This window comes from Nematolebias whitei, chromosome 1, assembly GCF_014905685.2.
Source record: "Nematolebias whitei isolate Nwh7 chromosome 1, NemWhi1, whole genome shotgun sequence".
Lineage (NCBI taxonomy): Eukaryota > Metazoa > Chordata > Actinopteri > Cyprinodontiformes > Rivulidae > Nematolebias > Nematolebias whitei.
In genome coordinates, this window is record NC_056498.1 from 78,398,774 (window position 1) to 78,410,964 (window position 12,191).

At 47.6% G+C, this 12,191-nt stretch overlaps 1 protein-coding gene across 1 annotated transcript in view; it reads right to left on the reverse strand.

The window, feature by feature from the left end:
• The window catches only part of psda (pleckstrin and Sec7 domain containing a), a 75,173-nt gene that overhangs the window by 43,274 nt on the left and 19,708 nt on the right, over positions 1–12,191 (reverse strand). The window contains exon 7 of the mRNA XM_037698174.1: positions 9,099–9,188. Coding sequence (XP_037554102.1) covers positions 9,099–9,188 — 90 coding nt within the window. The remainder of the gene's footprint in view (positions 1–9,098; positions 9,189–12,191) is intronic.

Sequence of the window (12,191 nt, forward strand, 5' to 3'; positions counted from 1 at the left end):
TTTAAGGCTGTCGCTTGGTGGGTTTATCCCGTTATGCGGAGCATTAGCACTGAAAAATTTAGTCCACGCCAACCTGCTGTGTGGGCCCTACCCGGTCCGTATAAATTACGTTAAGAACGGGAAATTGGCTCCCAAAACAGCTTTTTCTTCAGCCATTTAGGAGCCAGTGAGGCCCGACGCTTAAAGGGCTACGCTTATACTCAAAGAATCTGGGGTTACAGTATGTAACTGTAGTGAGACAGGTCGGTTAGCTTCGTTAGCTTCGGAGCTCCACTACATGTTATAATATCTGGACTAGTTCAAGTACCTGATATTATACTTAATTTAATCGGGTTCTCTCTTTTTCGAGCTACTTGACAGATATGTGACAGAGATCAGTGACGTGAGACGTTAATTTTCTTTGACCCATCAAAATGAATGCGGTCATTTATTAACAGAATCAAAGTTTAACATCAAACATTGTACACGTGATTATTCTGATTGTACGCAATAACACAGCTTAATTACAACAGACATTTATGAAAATATCTGGATGATTTACTGGCAGATAGAAGAGTTATAAAGATGGAAAATGAGGGAGTTTATCTGGAGAGAAAAGATGTGTGAGGGAAAATGTGTCGGTATAAGAACGGCACTCTCCATTCGAACCCAGTTTCACCTCGGTACGCTTCGGTAGGAAATTGACTCGTTACCTCTCTGAAGATGAATCAGCTGGTACGGAGTTCCATTTAACGCTACCATTTCCAGCGTCTCCGTAGGATGGTTGGGAAACGTCCGGAGTAGTGACGGTACTTCGTTCAACACACGTTCACCTCACGGGTGGACTCACATGAGGAGTAAGTCCGTCAGAGGTTCCACTCAGATGTGGAAGATTCCATAATTCCCACGAGACTCGGAAGAACTTCGGATCATGTCTGGAACTTCTTGTTCTCTCCAGCAACTTTTCTGTTCGGTTCTGCCCTCCGAACTGAACTGCTCTCCCACCGCACTGGTTGGAACTAGGAAGTGTCGACATTTAAAGAGTTCTGTTTCCGGTTCATTTGGGAAGTTCCTGATTGGTCGCAACGAACCAACAGGGTGTGGTTTTAGTGATGTAAGAGGTTATTAAAAGTCAAGGTGAAAGATTAGATTGTTTAAGAACAGACAGAAGATGTTTTGAAGAAACCGAGACTTTTTGGTGCCAGTTCTACTTCTATCTGTCTGAAAAAGTTAAACATGTCATTTCTTTCCAGTAAACATGTAGTTGACCGAAACTTGACTTTTGACCGACTTACAACCTGCTCATTTCAGACAGAAGATCAAGAAAATGAATAATTACTCTGTAACAGACATTAACTAGATTTCTACTTTGAATGAGGATTAAAAATCATTTATACTGTTTCACAGTTGATTTAAAATGAGTAGTTCACTTCAACATTTAAAATGGTTTGAACTAAACACACTTTGATTATCAAGACATTTGTAAAATAGTAATGATAATAAAAAAAAGAGTGTTCTTTCAATTGATCAGTGCAGGACACACTTGGAAAGTCTCTGGATGAACTTAATTTTGTGTTTCTGGACTCAGATAAATGAAATGACAGTTCTTGTCCCAGGAAGGCCCTCAGGGCCAGATTTGACCTGAGGCTTAGTTCACTACATAACCAACGTTCTATTTCGTATAAGCTTCGCCCTTTAAGGCTGTCGCTTGGTGGGTTAAGGGTGAAGCAGATGTGGTCCTCGCCTCACTGGGTCCATTCGAACACCGTATGAAGCAGAAGCTTGCCCAAAAAACATCTTGTCACTCAGCTCCCTATGTGCGTAATTACGCATTGCGTAATTATGTGAGTCATGCACAGACGCATGTTGTGTAACTATGCGTTCATGACTAAGCAGTATAGACAGATTAATAATAACAAATGACTGATTATTAATCAAATGAACTGATTGGTAACAATAGTCATGAACTGATTAGTGACAATAGAACCAAAATAACAGACACAACTTGTGACTGATAACATCTCACACTGTGAAGCATGCAGACAGATGTGAGCTTAAACAGAGTTCCATGAAAACAACAATATTCATTCTGTTAGAGCACTAAGGACAGAATGTGTCATGGAACGGGCTGTCACATCACGTAGATAAGAGCGAATGAATGAGCAGGGTGTTGACCACGCGGCCGCAGTGCAAAAGTCCTACATTGTCATACCATTATGCAAGACAGTCGAAGATGCGATACCCCTGGTCGAGTGCGCCCTGAGGTTGACAGGAGGCTCTAAAACTGATGCTCTGTAGGCTTCAGAAAGAGGCCTCACACAGCCAGTGTGACAAGCGCTGGGTGGATAACGGACGACCTGCAGGTGCATCTCTATAATGTACAAACAAATGTTGAGTTTGGCGCATTACAGCCGTGCGCACTATGTAACACATCAACGCCCGCACCGGACAGAGAAGATGGAAGATGCTTCTTCTTCTGATCTGTGGGGGGGGAGGGAAAACCCCTCCAACGATATTGCTCTTGAATTAAAAGAGCTCGTGATGTTTTTAGGCATAAAGGCTGGGTTTGGTCTTAAATCAGCTGAGCTGCCCGTCAGCCTGAATTCTAAGACATGACGGAGCGACAGAGAGGGCAGATGAAACACTCACCCTCTTAGTGGATGTTAAAGCCAGCAGCAGGACTGTTTTAAGAGACAAGAATTTAATTTGAACCTGATCCAGAGGCTCAAATGGAGCTTTGATCAGGGCTCGCAGGACCAGCGTTAAATCCCACTGTGGCACAAGTGGGCGTGAAACAGGCCTGTGTCTCTGTACGCCTTTTAGAAACCGCTTCATCAGCAGGTGATTAAAAGCTGTTCTGTCTCCGAACCCTTCGTGGCAGGAAGAGATGGCTGCAGCGTACGTTTTAATCGTGCTGAAATGCCAACTTCCTGTCCATCAGCTGTGTAGAAAAGACAGCATGCCGTCTAATGGACATGAGGTGGCCTCTACACCTTTCTCTGTACACCAGCGCTGAAAAACTGTCCACTTTGATGTGTAGAGCGCTGTGGTAGATGCAGCACGTGAATCCTGGATTGTGCGCACTACCTCCTGTGGGAGACCCATCCTCTCTAAGCGGAACCATTCAGTGGCCGGACCCACAGGTGCTGGCCTATTTCTGGGTAACTCCTGATCGCTCCTCCTGCCTGGAGGAGAGCGTCCTCCCTCCACGGCAGTTTCCACGGGCGCCCCGACAGCAGGCGTTGTAGGGCTGAGAACCATGGTGTGTTCACGCGCTTGGGGGCCACCAGGAGAGCTGTCAATCCCTCCTCCTGAACTCGGTTCAGGAACCGTAAAATCAGAGGAGGTGGAGGAAAACGCGTGCAGAAGCGTTTTGGACCATGGGCTGTGGGCAAATGCATCCACCCCCAGTGGTGGTTTGTCTCGCGGTCTCAGGAAAAAACCATAGTTGACACTGAGCGTTCTCTCGTGTCGCAAACAGGTCCACAGCTGCTTTGCCAAATTTCTGTCACATTTAAGTCATCAGGTCTGGATGGAGAGTCCAGTCCCCGTGACGTGGGCCGCCCCTGGACATCACATCTGCCCCTTTGTTCAGAACACCGGGTATGTAAACTGCTCTGATAGAGAGCAGATTTTGGTGAGCCCAACACAGAAGCTTTCGCGCAATGTGTAACATCTGGGCTGAGCGCATACCCCCCTGTCAGTTTATGTACGCAGCAGTCACCTTGTTGTCTGTGTGAATCAACACATGTTGATTCTGTAGCGCGGGAGCAAAGTGCTGAATCGCATCCAGCACCGTGCGACACTCCAAAACATTTATGTGGGCTGATGTGTGGTGGGGCCACAGCGCCCCTACTGCTTGAGATAGGCATGTCCCCCCCAGCCTGACAGCAACGTGTCTGTGAAGACTGACACGTGACGTGGGTCTGCTGACGGGGGCTCCCTCCGACAGAACCAGGGTGTTTCCCCAGTATCGGAGGTCTGCCCTCACGGAGGGAGGAAACAGTGATCATCCGTCACTTTGTTTTACTGGATCCACACGCAGACGCACAAACCACCTCTGGCGGCGTCTCATGTGTAATAAACCCAGCGGGACCACTGTGTGAGCTGATGACATCATTCCTAACAGCTTCATGACAGGGACAGCTGTTACCACTCTGCCAGGTCTTACGTGGTGGAGCTGGTCTCTTAAAGTGTCGATTCTCGTTTGTGATAAACGAGCCTTCATGGTGGTTGAATTTAACTCCACTCCCAGATAAACAATTGTCTGGGCCGGGAAAATCGAGCTTTTCTTCCAATTTATGGCGAAGCCCAGATTTGACAGGTGTGATGTCAACACCTGAGCCTGCATCACTGCTTCCTGTCTGGAGCGTGACAGCAGCAGACGGTCGTCCAGGTAAAACAAAACTCTCATCTCTGCTCTGTGTAATGGATGCAGGGCTGTCTCCACACACAGAGAACGTACGAGGCGCGAGGGAATACCCGACCGGCAGCCTGTTGTACTGATACTTCATCCCCTGAAAGGAGAAAAACACAGGAATTTTCTGTGTTTTGGGATGATCGGTATGCGTTTCTCTGGATGTTGTTCAACAGATGTCTGGTTGTCAACATGTGAAACGGTCTGTCCATGATCGCCTTGTTGAAAGCTGACAGATCCAAAATGGGTCTCATCCCTCCGGCCCGTTTGGGAACCAGGAAGTAACATGAGTAAAACCCTGTGTTTTCCTCTCCGTTGGGAACCCTGGAGATCACTTTTATCAGAAGCACTTGGACTTCTGCATTTAGGGATAAGATTTGGTCTGGTGATGACAGGACCGTCTCTATAACTCCTCCGAACGGAGGGGGTCGGGTTGAAAACTGTAACTTGTAACCATTTGCATAACACCTTGTTCATCCATCTGACCGGCGAGCATGTTTTAGCCACTCTACGTAACGTTCATGGAGTGAACGTGCGTTTAAGTGATGCGTCATGTTTTGTATGGCTGTCACCAGTCCGCCCCTCAACCGCCGTCATGCGTCGCGGGAATGTTTTCCGCGTGACCCAAGGCGAGGCTTCCTCAAAAAAAGGCTCTGAACGCGCCCGTGCGCTGCGTTTGGACCGCGGACCAACCTTCATGTACAGGTGGGCCGGTGTGTGCTGAGGCGAAGCGTGTGACAGCTGATGACGCCGTGGGGCTGTGCGTTTGACGTCGCTGTGCGAACGTTGAGAGGCGGAGAGCGTGACTTCATCTACGCCGTGCTGTTGGAGTGAAGGCTGCGAGCCCCGCGGGAGCACACGTTTTCTCTGGAGGGACGCGCGCCGCTCTCGCTGGAGGGACGCGCGCCACTCTCGCTGGAGGCGAGACTCGTCACCGGGTTTGTTCAGCTGTCTCACGCTTATGCTGCCGAGCGCTGAGACGCGGTGGGTGACGGCTGCCCGCGTTTGCTTCGGTGAGGCGTGTGTTGCTCTTGTGAGAGCGAGGACCTCCACCGGACCCGGCCTGCGGTCCCACATTTATACCGATGTGAGCCTGTGAGCGCCGGGCAGCTGTGTGTGCGCCATCATCAACGCAGCGCCGTTGGATTGAGGCTTTTGCATCGCACGAGTGCGCGTTTGACACCGCTTGGGTGAGGATCGTGCAGCTCGGGTTGACAACGAGTTATTTTCGCTTACCATTGTGTCGTGTGAGCGACTCGTCATGTCTTGGAGCGACGGTGAGTTTAAAAAAACTTTATTTAAGGACACCAGCTCGTTATGTGTGGAGGATGTGTGCGCAGCCGCTGTGAGTTCATCCGAGCTTACAGACTGGCTAAAAACAGACACTTTGATCATTGAATGATGATTTATTTCAACTTTCGTGTCACTTTTACACACACCCTCCACAGACCGTCATTTTTTAAAACTTCTCCCCCGTGAGCTCTGCGATTTGTTTGCCCAGAGCGCTGTCTGCAGGCGATCTTTGGGGAAACGCTGAACTGCAGGTTGCCGGGATGAAGAGGGCTGGTCTCTGACGGGCGGGGCTGGTGGTGGAGCTGAGCGAGAGACGCCGCCGCGGAACGTCTTTGTTCTGCCTCTGCTCACGACGGTCTCTCCAGCGGACCGGGGGGTGGGATGAGCTGCGCGGCTTGATGAGGTGGCGCACAGCCTCTGGCACCTCCTCCGACTGCTTTGAGTTCGCCAGCATGGCTTGAAGCTGCTCCCGAACAGCGCGTCCGCCGTGATGGGGCCCTCCATCAGGTCTATGTGCAGTTTCTCCGGCAGCGAGGGGGAGTGACGGAGCTAGGTGGATGTTGAATCATCGTCATCCATGCTGCAATCCTGGACAGGCAAACCGTAGCAGAGGCACACATATTGAGGATGGCGTCGACTACCTTAAAGAGGGAGCTCTTGGTCTCCTAAGGCAGGTCTGCGGCCTCCAGCCCCTTGGACATGCTATATGCTAGCAGCGCCACGTTGTTGTTAGCTGTGGCTGCCTGAAAAGCACATTGATGGGCTCGATTGGAGAGCGTGGTCACCGTCTGGTCGTGATTCCCAGGAGGGATGGGACGCTGCTCCAACCTGGACAGCTTCGCTCCGAAAGCTTCCGCGAGGCTTGGCTCAAGGGGGAGTTACCGAGGGATAGCCCCGCTCGGTGAACCCCTCCACTCTGGTGATGGGTGCGGACTGGAGACTGGCTCCCCCAATCTACCAGGAAAGAACCGTCTGTGGCCTCGCCCGTAGGATGTCCTGTTGGAACACGAGGCCATATGGATCAAGACGGTGAGCCGGAGTGGAACCCAGTAAACAACCTTCCCGCCGGATCATCCGAACTGGCGGGAAAAGCGTGGGACGTAGAAAAAAGGGGTCCTTCATGTCAGCCGCCTCCTGGGTTACGCCGGGCAACCCCTGAGGGCACCGTCGGCCGGGAGCGGTGTGATCGCCGATGCGAAACGAGGTGGGATGGGGTGAGCATTCACTCAGCCCCCCTCCACCGACACTACGCTCCCCAGGAGGGAATGAGCAGTGGGGGCTGCAGCTGAGCGCGCCTGTCCCGGAGGAACCATCCGATTCGCTCCGAGGGTCGGCGATAAGAGGAAAAATTACAAGATGGCGTTGTCCAGCGTGTAGTGACCTGTCACTGAGAAATACTCCTCGGCGCTTACCTTGAAATAAGACTGCTCGTCAGCTTCTCCTCGGGGAGGAGAACTCACCGGACGACCGGAGGTTGACTGCCGGGCCAAGCATCCTTAACAAAGGTTGGTCTTCTACACAATTTTCCTTCTTTGTTCTTCTGACAGTGCTATTAGCTTGCTGAAGAAAAAATGGGAGCCGATTTCCCGCTCTTAACGTAATTTATATGGACCGGGTAGGGCCCACACAGCAGGTGGGCGTGGACTAAATTTTTCAGTGCTAATGCTCCGCATAACGGGATAAACCCACTAAGCGACAGCCTTAAAGGGCGAAGCTTATACAAAATAGAACCAGGACATTCTGATGAGAAATGGATTACTGGAACAAGACATGCATGGACAAGTGCAGAGAAGTAACATTGTTGGAATACTACTATGCGAGCAAGCCTGGTGAGATGGACTATATGGGAAGGATGTGGGAATTATGGACACTTCGATACCCATAATCCAGATTGAACAGAATCAACTTTATGTTTTGTCCTCAGATAAATAATGTTATTAACTTACTTTTTATGTAAATGAATGTTTCTGTTTAGTGTCCTGAGATTGATGACTTCTATTGTGACTTGGTGTTACATAAATAAACTGAATTGAATTGGCAGGGGAACAACATAAGGGAAGATCCACCCAGAGCAGAGACAGCAATATTGGAGAAGCATAATGGAAGGAGGAGGCATCACACAATAATGATAATGATAGCAGCATGATGGCTCAGTGGTTAGCACTGCTGCCTCACAGCAAGAAGGTCCTGAGTTCAATTCCTGGATGGACCTGGGGTCTTTCTGTGTGGAGTTTGTATGTTCTTCTCGTGCTTGCGTGGGTTTTCTCTGGGTACTCTGGTTTCCTCACACAGACCAAAAACATGCATGTTAGTCTGCCTTCAGGCCCAGGCCTCCCTTGCAAAAGAGATCTGTGATCTCAATGGGATTTGTCTGGTTAAATAAAGGTTAATAATAAGAAGGATGTCCCATGGCTACAAGATCTAAGATCTCAACACAGCAATCTCCCAGAACAAGAACATCACAGTGGCAGACAACTAAGACACAGTCTTATAAATGAAAAGCCAGGCTGCACCTGGGTCTGACACGATCAGAGTCAGAGTTTCTTTATTTGTCATTCGCACCACATGTGGTACATGTGGTGGAACGAAATTGTGTACACAGGGCCCCAGTTACATCCAACAATAAAATGTAAAAGAAAAACAGTAATAAGATCTAAGATATGAACTAAGACAAATGTTAACTAAAAATACACTAAGCCCTAGTAGCATAAAAACGATACACCGAACAGCAGCACGAACATGATCCACACCTACTAGCTAAAGAAACTGACGTCTCTCCATGAACACCTAGCAGTTTAGATGAACCAGCTGCTAATGGAAGGGACACAGTGGTCACTGGAGGACTTGGTGCTGTGAACCCCAAAATGGAACAGTGGCTCTTCCCTGGGACAACCTCAGAGATCTCAAATCCCGACCCAGGACCGTTCTGGGTGGAGTTTACATGTTCTCTCTGTGCATGTGTGGGTTTTCTCCAGGTACTCCAGTTTCCTCCCACAGACCAAAAACATGCATGTTAGGCTGATTGGTAACTCTAAATTGTCACTAGGTGAGAGAGTTAATGGTTGTTTGTCTCATCTGTCTATGTATCCCTGTGATGGAATGGAGACCTGTCCAGGATGTCCCCTGCCTTTTGTACAATGATGGCCGGATATGAGCACCAGTGATCCCCGTGACCCGAAAAAGGAAGAAGCAGGTAAAGTACATTGATGAATAGATGAATAGAAGTTATTTCAGTGACTTTTGTGGGTTTTACTTTCTTCAACAAAAAGGTAAGAACAGATTTGTCCATGCTTGTAAGAGGACATCTCTGCAGCTCTTTTTGCACTGTGAAGACGTCTGTCCTGAGAACATACGTCTGTATTTTCAGGACATTAGTATTTGTGTCTCTGTCTGAGTGAGACAGCTGTACCTTTAGAAGATCTTTGGGAAAGTCTTTTCCATCGTTGAGTCCTTCCAGGTTGGAGATAAACTGACTGCAGGACATCCTCTTCCCCACATTCTGCATGAACAGAAACAGAGTTTACGTCATTTATCTCAGACGTAAAGCAGGTCTTCAGGTCTGCTCCTGAGTGGGATCCTGTTTACACTGCTCACTTCCATAAACTGGTTTATAAAGGCGTACATTTCACTCTGAGGACTGAATCTACATCTACACTTTCACTTTAAAAAAAAAAAAATCTGTATGACTTTTTATAACTGTCTATTGTTGTTGCTGTTGTCCATTGTTGTCATCTTTCTTTGTTGAAATCAGGTCTCTTGTAAATGAGTCTTGGAGGCTCAATGGGATTAACCTGTCTAAATAAAGGTTGAATGAATGAAAATATAACGAAGTATGTCAGTTCAAATACAACATTACAATACAAACCACATATTTACTGATGCTTATCTAAAATATTAGTAATTAATTAATTAGATTAATCTTCAGCCAACCCAATCATTTGAGGAAACTATAGTTTTAAGCGATATGAAAACTAGAAAGCATATTTTTTTCTAATGATAGGGGTGATTGGTTTACATGGTGGTGGCCATCATGGTTTTTTATCGTGGCAAGTTTTGGTGGTGGCCTTTTTTTACATGTACAGCCACACTCCAAAACAGTAGACACATTGCTTATTTTCCACGCTATACTTTTTTTGTCACACAATTAAATTTTCTAACTTTTGTATCTTTTCATAACAAAAACTTAGAAAATTTTCAAGTATTTCAACAATAATTGTAACTTTAGTTTTTTCCCCCTAGACATTTATATAGAATATTTGTAAAACTTTTTTTAAACTCATTATTAAAATAACGATTTCTTTTGTCATATTTTTGTATCTTACCTTTGATAACAAATGATTGTAATATATTTTTAAAAGCATTTCTTTATTTCTTTAGTCTTTACAAACGGACATTCAAGTTGTATAATTAACGTTCCAACAAAATTTAAAACAAATATTTAACTTGTTGAGACAAAAAGAGAATAAACACTGTAAAGGCAAGTTAAAGAGTAGAAAATAGCTAAAATACTTTGATTTGTGAGGAGGAAGAAACTCAACATATTAAAAGAACAAACCCATCGGCTTTGATTGTTAGACGTGAATGTTGGTCCGGTCTCACAAAGTGACTGATATATTTTCAGCCTCACATCCAACAAGTGGTAAAACAGAAGCTCAAACTCAGTTTCTTCTGTGGAATCAGACATTGTTGTGTTTTTGGCGCGTTTCTGTCACCTCCGTGTCTTTAGTACAGACATTTATTTTAAGGCCTTTTCACAGTGTTAATGTTGATCCAGTCTAAAGTAGTGTCAATACAGACCTTGAACCTCCGTCCTGCTGGGTTCTAATCTGTCCTTTCACAGATGAAACCACCCATGTTTCCTCGTTTATTAACCATTTTGGGTTTTCTCCACCTCAACAATCCAACAGTCCAACAGCCCAGGGTTTGTTGTGTTTGTTGACTCGGTTCTTTGAACTGAGAGCTCGAACTCAGAAAACTAATACATAAAAATAAAGTTAAAACATTCTGTGCCTCACTTTATAACAGACTCCAGAACCAGCTGAATCTGAAGGAGCTCATCTCTGCTAATAAGAGAGCAAAAGAAAAAAATTGGGCAAACATGCACTCTCTCCACTTCCTTCTGGTAATTTAAGCTTCTAAAAAAGTTAAACCTGGTCCTCTGGACATTCAAAAAACAAAACAAAGCAAAAGCCCCCCCAAAAAAATGTAGATACTGTAAGGATGTTAGTTTTCTGTGGCCCGGTGTGTCTGTTTCCCTCGTGCTCCTCGTTAGTTTCCATTGTTGCCACCTGTGTCTCGTCCCAGCTGTTTGTCATCATGTCTCGTCTTCTCCTTGTATTTAAGTCTCCCTATTCTGTCTTGTCCTTTGTCGGGTCGTCTTCGTTGGGTGTGCTTCCTTGAGTCTCCTGAGTCTCTCTGTTTTCCTGGTTCCTCGAGTTCCTCGTGTCTCCCGAGTTCCCCGTGCCTCCCTCCTTGTTTATGTAAGTTTTGCTGCCCCGTCAGCATATTTATTTTGTACTTTTCATTTATCATTAAAAACCTATTTTTGTATTTCTGCCGAGTTGAGTCCCTGTTCTGCACTCTGGGTTCGCTCCGACCACAAATCCTAACAGTACGACCCGACCAGAACAGAACCCAGCGGGCAGGGTTCTCACTCGGCAAACTCACCCATTTTTGTTTTTTCCCTTCCTCGTGCTGTGATGGACGAGCTCCTCTCCGTCCATCCACCGTCCCGCCGCCGTCGCCGCGGTGGACGGTTCCGGAGGCAGTCTGCGGCGCCCGGCCCGGTCGCTGCCGAGCAGAACTTCAGAGCTGGTTCCGGTGTTTTCGTGGGAGCGGGGTTCGCCGCCTCACCTCCCAGGTTTCCGGTGGGGGCGAGATCCAGCGTCCCGCGGGAGCTCCGGTCCACTCCTGCTCGGTTCGGTAAGTCCGGTCCGGTTGACGTTACAGGGGCGGGTTCTGTCGCCTCACCTTCCAGGTTCCTGGTGGGGGCGGAATCCGGCCTCTCACCGTCACTCCGCGCCGCAGCTGTTCGACCCAGCCTGGCCGTACCTCCGGAGAGTTTTCTTTGTGACTCCGTGGGGGCGTGTCCCGCCGCCTCACCTCCCAGGTTTCCGGTGGGGGCGGCACCCGTCACCACACCCACTCACACTGAACTTCCTTTTTTTTCCCCTGAGGATATTTCAAATATAAATCAGACTATTCTCAGTCTGTTTAGCTCTGCAAAGAGAAACCCATCCTCCTTTGATTTAGTTTTGACCCAGATGGAGGATTTTTTGTTTTCTATCCCAGGCCTTTATTTACTCCCTGAATATGATTTTTTGCTTACACAAATAGAGACTCTAAAGACTCCTTTTTCAGCCATTCCTGAGGGGGTCCCGGCTGACGCTCCTCATCTCTCCTACTCCGAGGGGGTCCCGGCTGACGCTCCTCACCTCTCCTACTCCGAGGGGGTCCCGGCTGACGCTCCTCATCTCTCCTACTCCGAGGGGGTCCCGGCTGA